Below are 18,876 nucleotides of genomic sequence, written 5' to 3'. Positions count from 1 at the left end.
AAAACCGTCGCGGCTTTATTGTGCTCTTTGTCTAGCACTGAGTTCGGGCCAAGAGCATGGCCAAGTCATCAGGTCCCAGTGCTGCACGATGACAGCACGCACACAAAGAAACACACACACACACACACACACACACACATGAACTCACCTACAACGCGTTCCAATCACATCCACGAAATGGGCAAATTGCTGTTCGGGTTCGGGTTGAAGTTTGGGATTGGGAATGGGAATAAGCGCTGGTATGGGATCGGGTTCGGGTTTGGATTCGAGTTCGGGTTAATGTTCGGGTCGGTTCTTGTCTTTTCTTTGGTGCTACAATCGTGATAGCCACTGTCACATTTCATATTCTTTGGCTTGCTTCTTTCTTTCTGGTTTTATGGCTTATTCCATTGCTGGCTCACTCATTCATGATCATACATGCACACACACATACATGCACTCCGTACAGTGTACTTATGGAATCAGACTTTAAGCCTCTTCGTCAATTTCCTTTTTAAGCTAACAATCTGGCCCTCTTCACGACATTTACCTTTGTGTACTCGGCCAAGCAACACAGCCAGCTCCGAATCGAACTAAGACGAGGAGATCGTTCAAGCAGCAGGAAAAATAGTCCTCATCTTTAAGTTCTAATTGAGTGTCCAATTGGTCAAAAGGATTAAAGACGCCTCAGTGTGTGCGTGTGTCAGTCTCTGAGGGTGTGTCTGTGTCTGTGTCTTTGTCTTTGTGTGTGTGTGCTAGGCGCGACTTATCGTATTCGTATTCGTCTTCGTCTTCGGCATCGCCGTCGTCCATCGCCTCGAAACGTTTCGCTTCATTCCATTCTGCGCGCCTTGGAAGAGGAAGTTCTCACAGAAACTGGAAATAATATTGGAACTGGAAGTGCTAGCGTTCTGGAAGTAGCAGCAGCAGCAGCAGCAGCAGCGAGTTTTTTCTTTAGTTTCTTGACGGTTCTCGGTTGCGTGATATAGCCTGGATATCAGTCTGTTCAGTCGAAGGCTTACAGTGAACGCGACGAAAAGTGCCCACGGTTCCTCGATCTCATCAGTCATCAGCATCGCGTTCGTTACACAAATCGCTTTTGCTCAAAGACCTTTCAGAGTTATAATCACAAACTCTTAAAGAGAATATGGCCAAAATCATTTTGTTTTGTGTGCTAAGCCTTTTGGCTTGCGCTGCAGGTTAGTAAAAACTCTAGTACTTACTTTTAATTCGAATATTTGAAGTGATCGAAGTTATGAAGTTATGAATAAACACAGAAATCAGTGCTATTTTTATAACCTGAACTAATATATAGCAAGAATGAAGTATCTTAGGAAACAGTATATTAATTTTGTAGTGAATTTTATGATGAAGAATTGGGAATGGGCAAAGATTATAAATTTGGTTTTAGTAAACTGTACTAATATGAGAATGAAATATCTTAAAAAAGTTTTCAAAATTAAACAAAAATGCAGTGTATACAATTTATGGAAAAGATTACACACTTTAAATAAATTATAACTAAGATTACTATAATAACTTATATAATTTGAGACTGTCATAACAAAAAGAAAAAAACAATTTTGTCGAAAATGATATTTAAATATTCTATTCAGTATAATCTATTAATAAAATTTTTACACAATTTAAAACATGACATGACGAGTATTTCTGCATCATTATCTCAATAATGGTTTTTTTTTTTAAATGACCATTAATTTTTTGCATGTTCGAGCTATGTGGTAGGATGGAGAAAGAGAGGGATTGGGGTGTTGCTAGTTGTTAGATTTGATTCGGCTGTTCTCGTTTCCTGATTCACTTGTAGCCTCAAGCTGTTTCTTTGTTTTATCAATTTCATTCTTATCCCCGACATCAGCAACTGCATCTGCAGCTGGTCGTGCTTAATAATCATTTCAATGCTAACCGGAGGGAAGTTAGGTGCCAACAAATAACTAGGCTCACCATCATTTGATTACATTTGCGCCCCGAGCCTCGCGGTTCGGAGATCTGACCAGACCAAACACCAGAGCTGACTCTGAATGCATCATTAGAGACGTGCTAGATTCGTGTACTATCGTAACAAGTATAAGGGGAGCCAGTCGAACGTAATTACCTACAAATTATAGTGCTCAAGTAGATTTGGAGACGGGGAGCTGGGTAAAGTGTAGTTCAATTGTTGGGTGATACGATGGGGAGTTCAACCAGTCCAAGTCAAATTGTCTGCAGTTCTAAGTGGATGCCCACTTTCCTGGAGATTTGGACTACATTTGTGCTAAAGCAATCTCCGATGATTGATAAAATCTATCGCGATTTTCCCACTTCTAATTTCAGTCGGGAAATTGAAACTAATTTGGGCTCAAACTTCGAGATAAAATTGCATAAGATCAATCGAGATTGTTTTTATAGAGATAGTATTTACTACAGCCTATCCTGTTTCAATCAAATTTGTAGATTTCATACATATCAAATTCGTATAAGTATCCACAATATGTCTTTGTCAGTCGCTCTGTCGGTCCTTCGTTTTCTTGAATCAGAAGACTTTGGACTCAGCTTCGTGTGTGTCTTGCATTTAAATCGCCGGAAATAATTTAATATACAAACACACACACACACACACACACACACACAGATAAATATACTATGCGTACTATGTGAGCGTTGAAGATTGGGCCCTCTGTCTATAGATATATAAACATAAGGCATACTCGTACCTCTATTCATGACAAGTTCCATAAATAGTCAACTGTCCGCTGAGGGCAACCTTCCGTTTGCGTTGAGACTCCGAATCAGAATTGAAAACGAAAATGGGCTGAGTGAGGCCAACACCACTACCCCTACTACTAAAACACACACACACACACACTTATATGTTGTCGTAGTATTTGTTTAGCACGCTCCGAGTGTCTCACCAAGAGTACAGTAAAAATAAGGGATTCATCAAGGTCCGAGTGTTTCGGCCAGCTACCTGTTGGCCCATGTCCGAAACGAAAGCCGTCAAGTCATTTTCGGCGTTGAAGATGTTTTTCTATTGGTTATTTTGAATGGGAGATTATACGAGCATTTGATGGGAGAGCCCTAAAGCTGAGACTGGCAACGACTTTTGTTCTTGGCGTTCTTCTCTAGCCACATTCTTTTTCTTCTGGCTATTGAGCTAATTAATGTCATCAGCGTCATTATTTCCTCATCGGATTTTGTGTAATTAGCTTTGTATCTGTTACTTTTGTCTGTATCTTTGTCCGTAAATGCTGCGGGTCATAGACCGATAAATGCTCCTGGTTATCATCATCATTAAAGCTCTGCAATGAATCATCGAGTTGGGCCCAACAACTTCTATTTTCAGTACAAGTCCAACAAGGGACTAGCTTCTTCTTTTTATAGCAATCCAAGACATACGCTAAAAAATGTGTTTTGTCATTCGAATTGCTCGTTTTGGTAATCCTATTCAATGATATTTTCTTTGGATATCTTTTGATTACGCATTCGAAGCCGATCCGAATAGAAACGAAACCGTTACGGTTACGCATGGTGATTACTCAATATTCAGAGCGGACCGCGGTCTGGAGGGTTCAGTGGCCCCCGGCTTTGGTCTTTAAGCATTAACTCATTCAGATTCTGTATTAATACCCAATGCCGAGGGTATAATGAGTTTGAACAAAATATATAACAGGAAGAATAATTAGTTTTATACCCTATGAAGTATGTATGTACAAAATACATATACTTATTCTTGATCTACATCAACATCCGAGTTAATATTTTTAAGTTTGTCCGTCTGTTTGTATGGGCAAACAGATCTCAGTGATGGGAACAGCTAGCTGTACCAAATTTGGGATGTGGTCTCCTCATATGTACAGGCAACTCAGGTTTTATTCAAAATTTGGATATCTCGATTCCATCTCCAAGTTATTGAATATATAAATTATTATGACATCGGCTCAAATGAAGAAGAAGAGAACACCGACTCTATAAAGTACAAAGCTTGTTGTAAGGGGTCAGGGTATCTTATAGTCGAGCAATCACAACAAAAACTTTCTAACTTTTTTATAATTTTTGATTAGGTCAACGCATCACGACCATTCATTTAGATGGTGTGCAGTACTTCATCAGTCGGATGAATCCGTATTCGCCGGAGTTGAACTACTTCCTGGCCTATCAGTACTGCCGATCCTTGGGCTTGCAGCTGGCCTCGTTCGAGACGAAGGAGAAGGCCGAGTCGATGACCACGTATTTAAAAAATGCCGGCTATGGTAATTATGATTTCTGGACATCCGGAAATCGCTTGGGCACGGGCATGTTCCTATGGATGAGCACCGGTTTGCCGTTCAACGCCACGTTCGACTTTTTCGAGAACTCGGCCGACGCAATCCAAGCCGGTCTGCTTGATCCCGTCGATCACAACAGCAACACCTCTCCCCAGCGTACGGCCCGCGACAGGTAAGACAGGATTCGGTTATCGTTTTGGAGCTGACTGAGGCTTCTTTTAAACGGTTCGCAATATGTTTGCTCTTTATAGCAGCAGTGGTGCCGAGAAGGGATGCGTCATCCTCAAGCAGCCGACGCTCAAGTGGATGCCCGAGGACTGCTCGGACGTCAAGGACTTCATTTGCGAGCAGACCCGTTGCTATTATTATAACTATGGCAGCATTCCGGTGTCGTCTGCGCAGGGGTAAGGACAACTAGAGAGCATGGGCGCCACTAAACGATATAATAAATCAATCAATCAAGCAATCAAACAATAAATAAATATAACCTAATAATTCATAAGTATAAACACATAAATATAATGAATCGATATACGAGAATGCTTAAGCGAATATTCTTAATTAAGATATAAACAAAAAAGTACTACAAATACACAGACAAATAAACATAAACAATTGATAAAACATATCGTGATTAATAAAAGTTAATTTAGTTGACCACAAAAAAAAAAAAAAAAAAAAAAAACAATAAGAAATTCAAAATACAATGGAACGTTCTGTTCAAAAAGTAATACAAAACTTAATCAAATAGGTGAGCTAAACCCCAAATCGTTACAAATACAAATATACACTATACACACTCATACGGGTATACACAAATATAAAGTGACTGAATCCATTTCAGAATCTGCATATCTGTATACTCTGTCTTATATCTAATATAGAAGACTAATGCGAAGCTATCAGCCTATTACTAACTTACAGATCACTAAAACTGATATCATGATATCGAACGAAACACGATAACTTCCTATTTGCTGTCTGAGAGGCCACTGTAGTTGCCCCTTCCCCCTCCAGAGAATGTTGTGCCATCGACGAGGAAGATGTCATAAAAGATACTTTCTATTATCAATAATAATTGAACATTTCAAGACCCCCATTAAAATTTTAACTGTCCTGAGATCTTCCTTAGTTTCCTTTGCACAACTTTCAGGGAGGTAGGCTCTATTGGAGGCCACTATTGATTGGTGGTTTGGGGCTTAGCTTGTTCTTGTTGTTGATGTTGATGTTGTTGTTGTTGTCGTTGCCATCAAGATTTGTGTTCAACTAACTAACTTTAGATTCAATCTCGCACTTTCTCACTAACCCAATGCCAAGCTCGCTGCCAGTCGATCGACATACATATGCACATACATACAAATGTACTTCTTGTTAGTCTGTATGTATGTTAAATAAAATCCGTGTAATTCAATTGGCTCATTTAGCATCTTCCATCTTCTTCCGCCTTCTGCAGACGCCCCATAACTTCGACGACACCACGCCCGCCCGCCGCACTGCTGAACCTCAATCTGGCAACCACAACTCCCCTTCCGCTCATCATGTCCACCATCGCCAGCGGCAACACTTTGTTTGCCAAGCCAAAGTCGTCGGTGGCTGACAATGCCGTCGATGCCTCGCAGCAGCCTTCAACTGTATGGTTCAAGTTGAATCACGATCGGTCTTTGACCGATCCTGATGTGGAAGTTGACCTCGAGGCGGACGTTGAAGAGCACGACAATGCTGAGGGCGAGAGTGATTTCGATGAGCACGAGCAGGATCACGAGCAGGATCACGAGCACGAGCACGACACTGGCGATGCCTCCAATGAGCACGCGCGTGAGCTGAGCGATGGCGATGACGTTAAGGAGCACGTTTTCCCGCTTAACGACAACGAGTTGCACAACGAAATGCACTCGATTGAGGAGTTGCAGCTGCAACTGCAATCTCATGACGCCGACGAGCATCAGGAGCACGATGAGGATGTCCCAGAGGCGGATGAGCACGGTAGTGTTGAGCATGAAGCAGAAGCTGAATCTGAACATGAACCTGAACCTGAAACTGAAACCGAAACTGATACTGAGACGGACTCACATTTCCAGTCGTCGGCCAGCGTCAGCGAAATACCAGCCCCAGTTGCGTTGCCCAGTTCCACGGAGTCGCCGGCCATTGAGGTGCGTCTCAAGCAGATTGCGCAGGACTTTGAGAAGATGACCAGCTCGCAGGAGCTGCAGCGTGCCGCTGCTGTCAGCAAGGATGAGATCACGCCTCAATCGTCGCTTTCCCTGAGCGATCTTATACGCACGTTGCGTCCCAATGAGCAGCAGATCATTCCCCAAATCGACTCCGATTACTCCAATGCCATGCGGGTGCTCGGAAAGACTTCGGCCGTAGTCAACAACGAGGATTCACGCAAATTCAAGGTGCTGCCGGAGCCGCATAGCTTTTAATTCCATTCGTACTTGTACTCCCTAAGTTTGCGATGCGGTGTGCTCCTCCAGGCACTGTTGGGGCACTGTTCTGGGTTCCACTGAGGAATGTACATTTTGACCTTATATGAACGATAAATGACACTTCTCTCTGCGGACCCGCAACAGTTCATACACTCTGTAGAAACTGACAATGAATTTTCAGTAGCATTATCGGTTAGGTATCGACTAGAGAGAACTTATATGAGTTAAGACAAGCTTAATTATTTACTACATACCTACTATTACATGCTTTAATTGTATGACAAAACTCTTCATTAATAAAAACGAATTTGGTAAATGTAAAGATTCACTTTCTTACTTTCTGATGATGCTGCTGATGATGATGATAATAATTTGACTCTGACTGTTGCTGTTCCGCTTCTAATGTATTACGGCTCATTGAATGTGTCCATAATGGCCAATAAATACAATTCTAGTGTTACAAAATCATTATTACGCTTGGCCAACCTGTGTTTAATAAGTGTGCAGTCGAATTTGCAAATCATTTTTCTTAATTTAAAGGGGATTTGTGGAGACGCATCACATTAGCTTTTATGTGTCTGTTGGTGTCACTCACAATTGCACGAAGAAGAAGTGTACAATGGACAATGGACAAAAAATATTAAACAGAAGACTTCAGGAAGGCATTGCCACCCGCCATCTCAGCTCAACTCATCATCTTGAACCTCTCCTTGACTTTAGGTGCAGACACAGCAACAGAAGATGATTAAAACGCAATGGAAGAAGATGGGGAAGAGAAAGAAGGAGTTGGTTGACTTTGACTTTGACTTTAAGTCTGACTTCGTTTGAAGTTGTGCTGACTGATGCTGTTACTGCCGCTGAAAGTGGTTAATGAAAGACTTCTTTCATATACTGTGCATACACCTGCACATCAACAGAACCACACACTCATAAACATACACAGGCAGACAGAGAGAGAGAGAGAGAGAGAGACAGAGAAAGAAACGCCCAGAGTTCTGAAGACAACCTTGAAAAGAACAGCAGGGTCCAACGAACGAATATAAAAAGTTTCTCTTTTGCTGAAACGGCAATCTCAGACTAACAAAAAGGTAAACATTCCTCACGTACATGTTTGAAATGCAGCAGCAACAGCAACTCCAACACCAACAAATACAAAAACAACGCCAACAACAAGATCAACGCATACAGAAACAGGTAAGAAAAGGTAGAATTGGGCTTGCAACTTTAAAATCATTGTTTTTGTCGATTTTCATGGTGTTGTTCTCCCGTTTTCCTTGAATTACGTGTTATTAATATATTGTTGAATAACTAGCTGCAGCTGTTATTAATCAAAATTTAATAAACTAATAAATAAAAAAAAAAAAAATTTAGCCAGAGCAAATTTATTATTTTTTCGGTTAAACACTTAATAAATAAGTTTATCTAAAAGATGTCTTATTTTAATTTTTTTATAACAATACCATAGCACCATATTAAGTCCAAAAAGTAGGTTCTGTCGATTTGAAGTTTCCAATATTTAAGCAGTACAAATCTGATTGAAGTAGAAGTTGTTTTCGACTTGCATCTAAAACAAGGTGGCTCCGCCCCCTGCTCGCTTCGCGCGCTGTGTGATGCGGATACAGTCGAGCACGCTCGACAGTAGGATAACCTGTGCCCAGGTACTCTGTACTAAAAGTTGATTTTCGACCGATTCTTCCAACGACAGCTATATGACTTGAACCAAATTTGCCAAAATGTGTAATACCAGCCCAGATGAATATTGTGTCAGATTGGTTGAGATATCTAAAAAAAATCAAGAAGCTTTTCATACTAAAACTTTATTTATGACCGATCCTTCCTATGGCAGCTATATGAGATATAGAGGTCCCATCCAAAAATAAAATCAAACTTGATCTGCGTTAGGTATACAGGAACCTACAAAGCAAGTTTGGAGTCTCTAGCTCTTATAGTCTCTGAGATCGACGCGATCAAATAGACGGACGGACGGACAGACGGACATGGCTGATCGAGTAAGTAGTAAGCTGATGATAAGTAATAATAATAAAAAACTAGTGGGCCGGTGCTACAGTCGAGCATACTCGACTGTCGGAGACCCCGTACTTACTATGGCAAAAACTAATAATGGAAAAAATTAAAAAATATTTAGTTAACTTAAATGTATATTCTATCAGATTGGTTACGATGTCTCATAAAACATAAAAGATTTTCATACTAAGACTTGATTTTCACCCGATCGGTCCTATGACAGCTATATGATAAAGTGATCTGATTTAAATCAATTTTGGACAGGATATATAAAACCAGTTTGATTACGATATCTCATAAAACAAAAAAGTTTTTCATACTGAAACTTGATTTTCGACCGATTGTTCCTATGGGCGCTATATGATATAGTGGTCCGATTAAAAAAAGAAACAAACTTGATCTGCCTGCAATACTGAAATTGGGCGTGGCCGAATTTTGAAATAAACTTGATCTGCTTGCAATATAGATGAACCGACATACTAGGTTTGGTGCCTCTAGCTCTTATAGTCTCTGAGATCTAGGTGTTCATACAGACCGACGGACAGACAGACAGGCAGACGGACATTGCTATATCGACTTGGCTATTGATGCTGATCAAGAATATATATACTTTATAGGGTCTGCCACGCCTCCTTCTGCCTGTTACGCACATATTCGTTAAAACAAACCCAATAGACCCCTGTACTTTTTTTTAAGTACGGGGTCTAATAAAAATGTTTTGCTTTGATTATGGTTTCAGTTACGTTTACCAATCTTAATTGGTTACCAGTTAGGGGTTCGATTTTCGGTTACGGCTTTAATCCAGTGTGTAATTGTTAAATATAGTAAAGTGGTATAATAGTTTCACAAAAAAATGGTTCTTGATAACTCTTAAGTTTTTGGTCGCGATTTTAATTTTTCGGAAAACGCCATCGGGTTAAGGCAAAAACTAAAGATAGCAGCTGGTAACAATTAACATTCCGAGTTAGCTTGGCTTAAAGTGACGAGCCTCTTAAAACTGTAGATGTATTTATAACTTTGAAGCCCGCTTTGTGTGAGATTCACGATTACGAGTACTGCAATTGCGAAATCAATAATGTCAGGTAATTCCATTAAAAATCAGATGATTCACATCACGGAAGCTTAGTATAATAAGTACAAGTACTTAATACATTATTCATTATATGCTTGCACTTCGTATCCGTTTTTAAAGAGAAAGGTGCAGGTATATAAACAGAATCCTCGAGGAAACAGAATCATTGCAAAGGAAGCATCCGAATTGAAAGCACATCTTCAACTTAAATACTCACAATACTTATACTTAAAATGAAAGTGACTATCACCTTGGTTCTTATTGCATCTGTCTTTTTGGCATTGGGATCGGCTCTACCTCAGCTTGAACGCGGCTCCGTTTTGGCCCCCAGTGGAGTAAATATCTATATGAGTCTAATCAAATCAGATTTATATTTATGTTCACTTTTATCATCTGCAGCGCTTTGCTATGACTGAAAACTGGGCATCTCCACCTGTGGACTTGAGCCAAGCCGTAGTACTACTGCCTGAGGCAACACCAATTACTGAAGCGCCACAGGAACCAAAACTCACACCGATCCGCAAAACAGGCCAAAATACCTCGACATAAATATGTAATAAATCAAATAATATTTATTCATAAATCAAAAATTTTAAGTATAAAATAACTCCAATTCAGTCTGAACTTGTTTATTGTTAAGCTCAGATAAGAACTTAATTGATAAGATAAAAATGCGAATAATTACATAAAATCATTTAACAACAGAACGAGTTTTAGCGGTGTTATAAGTATATGCATATTCCCAATATCTGTCAAGATAAAATCCTTTGATAAAACTTAGTCCTAATTAAATGTTAAGATTGATTGAACGACAAAATCAGGAAAGTTACTTTTACAACTGTAATTTGTAATAATGAAATGTTGGGAAAACAACTATCTGACAACTCATTAGTATAGTTAACAGCTTGTGTACAGATACAGATAAGTTACAGCAGTAACATTGTGCCTGAACTCAACAATTTGTGAAGTTCCCTACTGAATGCAATCGAGAAATTTACACCCAAGTTAACATCATTTTGTATTGTCAAAGGAATAATTTTGACACTTTGTTGCAAATTTTGCGTACCCGTTACATACAAATTATAGGGAAATACTCGTATTGTGTTCGTGACAATGTTCGTCTGTCCGCCCGAATAAAGATTTTTAGATATTTGGCAACTCAAGAGCCTTAAAATATGCAGTATATACCATTCGAGTTTTAAATTTAAATTTAAAATATATATATTATACATATGTAGGCTTACATTCAGCATCGAGTGTCTTATAGTCGGGATCTCGACTTTAGTCTTTCCCGCTTATTTTATTAATTTGACCTTATATTGAAACTTATTTCAATAAACATAACATATTTAAATTTCTGGCAAATTAAAAATATACATATGTATATACAGTTGTGTTCATGAAAATAGAAGTGCGACTGAGCTCTAAATGATGGACAGTAAAATTAAGTGATAGGCACAATAAATAAAAACCAATTATTTTCTTCTTTTGTCCAAGGCTGCGAGCCGGTTATGAACCGAACCGCTCTGATCCGGTTCGGTTCGAGTACATATTAAAGCAATCCGAACCGGATTATGAACCGAAACTTTAAAATTATATTCTTTGTGAACCCGAACATGAACCGAACCAATTGCTAAATAAAAGGTTAGGTTCGAAAAAAAAATTACAGACTTGTTATTAGTGATATAAAAATACATCGAAATATCGACGGCTTGATATTCACGAAACCGAATCTATCGAGTTAATTCAATCGATTTCCATTAAAACATCGAAAACTAAATGATTTACAATCAAAACTTTTCTTGAAATGTAGTGCTTATTCGGAAGTGAACTGAATTCAATTCAATCGCTCGGAAACAAACAATTATAACATAAAAATCATAAAATAATAAGTCACCTTGAAAGTAATTTAGATTTTTATAGAATGAGATTTTTTTAAATTTACTTTGTTAAAAAAGTTAAATAAAAAACTATGTACATACAATAAAACTATTTTTTTTTGCATAAAATTAAACCAAGGCGCGAACCCAAACCTTGGGCTTAAAAGGAACACAAACCGGTTTGCCAACCAAACCTCAGTCTTGCTCTATGGTTCGAACCATCGAACCGAACCTTTACCAACATTTTGGTGATTTGCAGCCTTGGTTTTGTGCATTATTTATATTGACCTATTAAAATGGGAATCCCCATTTAAATATAAACAGTGGCTCCCAAAGATAAATGTTTTAACAATTTTTTTAAGAAATAAAATTAACACTCTTGTATTTCTAAGTGAAAAACATATTTTAATCATACTAAAACAGGTTCCAATGGATTAATTCTGAGAAAAACCAATTAGAAAGACGGCAGCGTAGATTGTTCGACAGCGAAATACTCTTGCGCATTCCAAATATCCCAATTATATCTAGAAATACATTTAATTGAGAAAAAATTAATTCCAACTTGATCTACATAGGAAATTATGTATTATATATTCAGGAATAGAACTACAGCTCATTAGTATATTAAAAACTTTGGGCACGGATTGGGATTGACGTTAACTGCAATTTTTTTTTTTTGAAATTTTTCTGGGAATATTTTATTCTTTTATATGTTGCTTACTGTGAAGTAATTTCTGGCTTTTACAAGCATTTCAAAAATATTTGTGAAACATTTTAATTAACTATGTTCAGAAAGTTCGGCTTATACAAAACACATAAAATAGAAGCACCTTACAATATACATTCATCTATACAGTAATGATGCTAAACATAGCGCTAATTAACGGCTATAAATCGCCAAACCAGTCGACATTTTATATGATACAAGTAATCAAGTCAAATCGAAAGCTTATATACAGTCAGTTGTGTATATACAATCTTGATCATGGTATAAGTGACTTACATATACATATATATATATATATATATATATATATATATGTATGTTTGTATATACGCATGTATATATCAATATACGATGTGAGACAGGCTTAATTTGCGTGATAACACAGATGCGAAGATCACATCTATAAAAACACAGACTCAGTCAGCGAGTCTCGCATTTATATTGAACGATCTGACGAGAAAGGTTACTCTACAAAGGTAAAAGTCATCATCTCATGTCAATAAGACATAACTTCTAATGGTGCCAGTAGAGAAGAGTTGATGTGATCAATGAATATGTAAAGTGACTGTGAGATAGTCTGAAAAAGTGCGACTAATAAAAGATTCGTCTTATATAATACTTGTATATAATACTATTCAAGTTTGCAAGTTTGTAACTAGTAATACTCAACAATGCACTATTGAATGCACAGCTATATGAATTTAATCGCCTTAAATATAGGGTACTTATAAGGTGCAAGGTATTCTAGTTTTCACAGAGCTATCAAATTTTTGGAAAGCTTAAACTTGTGTAATGAGAATATAATAATTAAAAGAATTCTCGCACAAAAAAGTAAATACTGTGTAAATGTTTATGTTAATTTGTTAATCAATTTTTTATTTATGACTTTCCTGCTTGGGGCCCATTCAAGCGAGTGGCTAAACTTGAATACAAAAATTTAAAAATAATGTTAATAAATCTAAACTCATTTCAATGTCGCGCTACTTGCATTGCCCTTTGGACAGCCTTAAGATCAATCGTAGGGCGAAAATGAAATAATATTATATAATAACGATAAAGTCTATAAAACCAACCAATATTTCAGTTCATGGACCGGTTCGGTAAACCCAAAAAATCTATGCAGTCTGTTTTGCAAAGTTCGGTTCACAACCGGTTGCAGTCTTGACAAAGATATTTATATTTTTCATAAATTATTATTCGTATATTTTCTTATAGATCATAATGAAACTGGTGCTCATTCTTCTTCCATTTGTGGCACTGGCTTCTGCTCAGTTTGGCTTTGGCGGAGGCTTGGGAAATGTCGCTAACAATTTTAGGCAAAGGGTTTCGGACATTGCCAGTAGACTTCCCTCACCTCCTGTTCTTACGAATGTGCAAGACTTTGGCGACTTTGTGGTAAGCTATAAATATGACCTACTATCACCGGTGCCATTTGTTACCAACTTTTCGGTAGGCACAATCGGGCAAGTCTTATATCTCGGCGGCAGACCGTCAATTGCGTGAGGGAATCTTCAGTGCTCATAAAAACTTAGTAGACACCAAGAACTTGGCGTTCAAGAACGGTGCTTCTACCTATGAGCTGGCCGTGAATGCCTTTGCGGACCTTACGAATGCGGAGTTCCTTAAGCAGCTTACCGGATTGAGGAAGTCATCATCGGGCGAGTAAGTACACTAAATGTACTTACTTTATCATTTGCTCTAATAAAGCTCTTGGCTTGCAGCCAAAGCGCAAAGGAGCATCGTGTATTACCCAAGTTGGCAACAAATGTGGCTCTTCCGGACACCTTTGATTGGCGTCAAAAGGGCGGAGTTACGCCTGTCAAGTTCCAAGGGGATTGTGGCTCCTGCTGGTCGTTTGCCGCAACGGGCGCTATTGAAGGTCACGTATTCCGTAAAACTGGTAAATTGCCAAACCTGTCGGAGCAGAATTTAGTCGATTGTGGCCAGGAGGATCTGGGTCTTGCGGGCTGCGACGGCGGCTTCCAGGAGTACGCATTTAATTTTATAACGCAGCAGAACGGCATTGCCGTTGGAGATAAGTATCCCTATGTGGATAAGAAGGACACATGCAAATATGCAAAGGGCTTATCTGGTGCCCAAATCACCGGATTCGCCGCAATTCCACCAAAGGACGAACAATCTATGAAAACAGTAATTGCCACTCAGGGTCCACTGGCTTGCTCTGTAAATGGTCTAGAGAGCTTGCTGCTTTACAAAAGAGGAATCTATGCGGATGAGGAATGCAACAAGGGCGAAGTAAACCACTCGATACTTGTCGTTGGTTATGGCACCGAAAACGGAAAGGATTACTGGATTGTCAAGAACTCGTGGGGCAAGAACTGGGGTGAGGATGGTTACTTCCGACTGCCACGCGGCCAGAACTTCTGCGGTATTGCCAGCGAATGCAGTTATCCCGTAGTTTAGGCCCCTAAAATAAGTAAACGAAATTGCAATCCATCCAATGCAAGCATTAAATAACAATAAATAATTATGATCGATTCCAATTAATTAATGTGCTGAATGACAAATTCTCGTTAATATGAAGATCAATTTTAGTATTCGCAATTGTAAGTGAAATCATACAATATGGCTTAAATTTATAAATTATTTAACGTCCCCCTTGTGCGAATTTATCGAAGGCACCATTTTTTTAGTATACGAGGTTTACATTTTGATCAAATGTTTTCTACAGTGTCTAAAAACTTACAGTCGAAGCAGCAAAAGTCGACTTATTTTGACTTATTTCTGCTTCGACTGTTTCCAACCATTTAAAACAAACTGTTGATTTTGCTTCGACTTTTTAAAAATTTGAAGTCGAAGTCAAAGTCGAAGCAAAAAATTAAACATTGCTTAAACAGTCATAAATAATTTTGCTTTTGCTTTTGCTTCGACTGTTTAAATATCTCAAGTCGAAGTCGACTTTTGTAAGTTTAAACTGTCGACTTTTATAAGTTGAAACAGTCGACTTTTGTAAGCTTAATCAGTCGACTGTTTTCTAAACTTGATTGTGCTTATAAGAAATCTGCTATAACTTTTGTGTCCCAGATCACTATAAAGTATATATATTTTTGATCTGAATCAAGAGGAGAGTCGATATTGTCGTCTGCATGAACAACCCTAAAAAAGCTCAACTGAATTTTGTTCGTCACAAAATTGGATATCAGAAATTTTGGGGCTAGAAATTGCTTTCGTCACTAGACTTTTACCTCGTGTAGAGGTTTTTTTTGTGGGATATCAGAAATTTTTGCAATTGCTTTTGCTTTTGACATTGTAACTTTATCATTATTGCAGGCAAATAGTAAAATATATAAATTTAGTTGTTGAACGTATTTCATATTTAAAAACATTTTTTTCTTTAATTATAAAGAAAAACTAGGGGGCTCCGCCCCCTGCTCGCTTCGCTCGCGTTGCTACAGCCGAGCATACTCTACTGTCGGAGACTTCGTACTTACTATGAAAAAAAGTTTTTCATACTACGGCTTGGATATCGCCCGATCGGTCCTATGACAGCTATATGATATAGTGGTTCGATTAGAACCAACTTTGGTCAGGATATATAAGTCTAACTTAAATGCATATTCTATTAAATTTGTTAAAATGTTTCATTAAACAAAAAAGTTTTTCATACTAACACTTAATATTGGACCGATCGATCCTATGACAGCTATATGATATAGTGGTCCGATTTGAACCAACTTTGGTCAGGATGTATAAAACCAAGTTAAATGCATATTATATTAGTTTGGTTAAGATTTCTCATAAAACAAAAAAGGTTTTCACAGTAGATCTTGATCTTTGCCCGATTGGACCTATGACAGCTATATGATATAGTGGTCCGATATAAACTAACTTCGGTCAGGATTTTTAAAACTAGCCTAAATGCATATGCTATCAATTTGGTTAAAATATCTCACTTAACAAAAAAGTTTTTCATACTAAAACCTAATTTTGACCCGATCGGCTCTATGACAGCTATATGATATAGTGGTCCGATTTGATCCAACTTTGGTCAGGATATATAAAACCAAGTTAAATGCATATTGTATCAGTTTGGTTGAGATATCTCATAAAACCAAAAAGTTTTTCGTACTAAAACGTGATTTTCGACCAATAGAAAAATGTATTTATTCACTTAACAGGTAATATCTTCCTAACGCCTCAACCAAAATTTATGTTTCATTTACCAAAAAACGCGAAATTGTACGTATTACAACATATTAAAATTTAACAAAAATCGTTAGAGCCGTTTTGTCAGAAATCGCCAAAACGTAAGCTAAAAAACTTTATTTCACCTGTAAAATGTTACCTGAGTACTTTAGAAAAAAAGTTTAAAGGTACGCCTAAAAGCCGTCACACACATTTCCAATGATATATAGAACATATTTGTAGCCTCTATGGTTTGGAAACTGTCAATTTTAGCGGGATTTAGCGTTTTCCCGCCAAACTAGCGGTTTTTTCAAAAAGTCGTAGAACAAACATTTCTAGATTTTCGAAAAGGAATAAATCCCCATCATTACATTTAAGCTTTTTTAGCGCTTTGATACAAACAGACAAACAAACTGACTTTTCATTTCATTTTGAGAAGACCACTAAAATTTTCAAATTTATTTACCTTTTGAACCAGTTATCGGATTTGGGTGATTGAGGTATCAATCGACGCGTATTTTTAAGTAGAATTTTTGAAAAATAAAAATAAAAAATTTTACCAAAAGGCCCCAACAGCCCCATTAGCTGCAATCACTTAAATGTTTCCCCTCCCACTTACACCCCCGTATCTCATGACCCAGATTGGTTAGAAAAAGTTTTAGTATGCTATTTTGTAAGTAAGGACTAAACCTTTCGATCGGTAGATAACTCGATCTGATCGGACAGTCGTAGCAAATTTTCCAACTTAGCTGTATATATAGTTAGTCGCCTTTCGCACCCTTCGTGATGCTTTCGTCACTAACGCGAACTGCCGTCCGCAGTGATTTGAAGTGTATGAATTTTAGTTACTAATTTCTGATTTTGTAAGTTTAGTTTAAATTTAACGATAAAAACATTTAGCAGCTCTCGCTTTTCTGTGGCACCCCTATATATAACTCTTTTTTTTTTCAATTATAATTTTTCAATTTAATTTCACCACTAAGCAGACAACACTAGGCTACTAGTGTATGGGGCCCCATATGCCCATATATGTTATAGTGGTCCGATTCCAACCAAATTTGAACAGTTTGTCTAAGACGATAAGAGATTTATGGAGATTTATAGAGATTTACAGATAACTTAAAAAATAAATTAGTTTATCTTATTAAAGGTTGCTTTTCGACCGTTCGGATCAATCGTTCCTTTGGCAAAAAAAAATTGAAAACTACTAGAACTTGATTTTCTACCGATCCTACGGCAGCTATATTATATAGTGGACCGTTTTGAACCAACTTCATTCAGGATGCATAAAACCATCATAAAGGCTTATTCTACCAGCATAGTTAGAATATCTAAAAAAACAAATAAGTTTTTCATACTATAGCTTGATTTTAGACCGATCGGTCCTGGTTCAGCTATATGATATAGTGGACAGATTTAAACCAATTTTGGTGAAGATGTAAATGACAATATAGAATACACATTTTGTGAGTTTCTTTAAAAAACTTTAGAAAATAAAAAAAGTTTTTCATACTAAAGGTGGATATTCAATCGATCGTTCCTATAGCAGCTATATTGAATAGTGAGCCGATTTGAAAAAAAAATTTGGTATACAACCCATTACCAGATACACAACCTGTGGGATTTGATGATATATCTCAAGAAACAACAGAACTTTTCATACTAGAGGCTGATTCTCATCCGATCCCATCTATGGCAACTATATGATATAATAATTAGATTTTAACCAAATGTGTTCAAATTGTGTAAGACAACAAGTTGTTATTCTGTGAGATTGGTTAAGATATCTCAACAAACAAAAATAATTTTCATACTAAAGGTCATGCCGCTCTACAAGGAAGTTATCAAAATCGACAAAACATCCCTTGATATAAAATGTTATTAAAGCGTCGTTTCTCCATAGATTTTAATAAAACATATCTTAAACGATATTCAATGAATGCAGCCAGTTTTCCCAAAAATCAAAGAAAAAAAAAAAAAACAAATTAACATTTCTAAAACTACTGGTTTAAATCTTAGACTGTGCATGAATGAATTATAGATATATCCATTAGCCTTCAGGAAAAGTAAAGGATTTCAATATCGCTTTTTGGAATTCTCAAGTAATGATGAGAAAAAAATGTCCTATTTTAAAAAATTCTAAAAAAAAAACTTCTGCCATAGAATTAAAAAAAATATATGTTTTTTTGTCATATTGAGCCCCATGTCTATCCAAAAAATTTAGTTTTGTCAATTCAGAAAAAAAGTCAAAATTTGCTGAATAGTGTACCCATGTTCTCTTATAGAGAACCCATCACATGGGTTTCAAATTAAAACTTTCCTAATTTTAGAAATCATCTATTTTTTTTGTATATTT

General features: G+C 37.3%; 3 protein-coding genes across 6 annotated transcripts; all 3 read left to right on the top strand.

The window, feature by feature from the left end:
* Nucleotides 1-633: 633 nt before the first annotated feature.
* On the top strand, nucleotides 634-6,992 carry LOC117785462 (proline-, glutamic acid- and leucine-rich protein 1). 4 transcript variants are annotated; one of them, XM_034623488.1, is made up of 4 exons: nucleotides 787-1,178; nucleotides 4,038-4,413; nucleotides 4,496-4,645; nucleotides 5,695-6,992. In XM_034623488.1, the coding sequence occupies exons 1-4, from the start codon at nucleotides 1,127-1,129 to the stop codon at nucleotides 6,665-6,667; spliced, it is 1,551 nt and encodes a 516-aa protein (XP_034479379.1). In that variant the 5' UTR covers nucleotides 787-1,126; the 3' UTR covers nucleotides 6,668-6,992. The 4 variants fall into 4 exon arrangements, with proteins under 4 accessions (XP_034479381.1, XP_034479379.1, XP_034479378.1 ...); XM_034623487.1 differs by having other exon boundaries at nucleotides 790-1,178; nucleotides 4,493-4,645; XM_034623490.1 differs by lacking the exon at nucleotides 5,695-6,992 and having other exon boundaries at nucleotides 634-1,178; nucleotides 4,496-4,884.
* Nucleotides 6,993-9,965: 2,973 nt separating this feature from the next.
* Nucleotides 9,966-10,385, top strand: LOC117784986. Its single transcript, XM_034622854.1, has 2 exons — nucleotides 9,966-10,102; nucleotides 10,167-10,385. Exons 1-2 carry the CDS (start codon nucleotides 10,001-10,003, stop codon nucleotides 10,314-10,316), a joined length of 252 nt encoding a protein of 83 aa, XP_034478745.1. The 5' UTR covers nucleotides 9,966-10,000; the 3' UTR covers nucleotides 10,317-10,385.
* A 2,437-nt stretch (nucleotides 10,386-12,822) lies between these two features.
* On the top strand, nucleotides 12,823-14,882 carry LOC117784939 (cathepsin L1). The gene is made up of 4 exons (XM_034622797.1): nucleotides 12,823-12,850; nucleotides 13,590-13,769; nucleotides 13,828-14,036; nucleotides 14,096-14,882. The coding sequence occupies exons 2-4, from the start codon at nucleotides 13,596-13,598 to the stop codon at nucleotides 14,796-14,798; spliced, it is 1,086 nt and encodes a 361-aa protein (XP_034478688.1). The 5' UTR covers nucleotides 12,823-12,850; nucleotides 13,590-13,595; the 3' UTR covers nucleotides 14,799-14,882.
* The last annotated feature ends 3,994 nt before the right edge of the window (nucleotides 14,883-18,876 follow it).

The sequence above is a fragment of the Drosophila innubila genome (genome assembly GCF_004354385.1).
Source record: "Drosophila innubila isolate TH190305 chromosome 2R unlocalized genomic scaffold, UK_Dinn_1.0 1_C_2R, whole genome shotgun sequence".
In the NCBI taxonomy this organism is placed as follows: Eukaryota; Metazoa; Arthropoda; class Insecta; order Diptera; family Drosophilidae; genus Drosophila; species Drosophila innubila.
The sequence above is the reverse complement of the archived record's forward strand: the minus strand, read 5'-3'. Positions and strand labels throughout refer to the sequence as shown.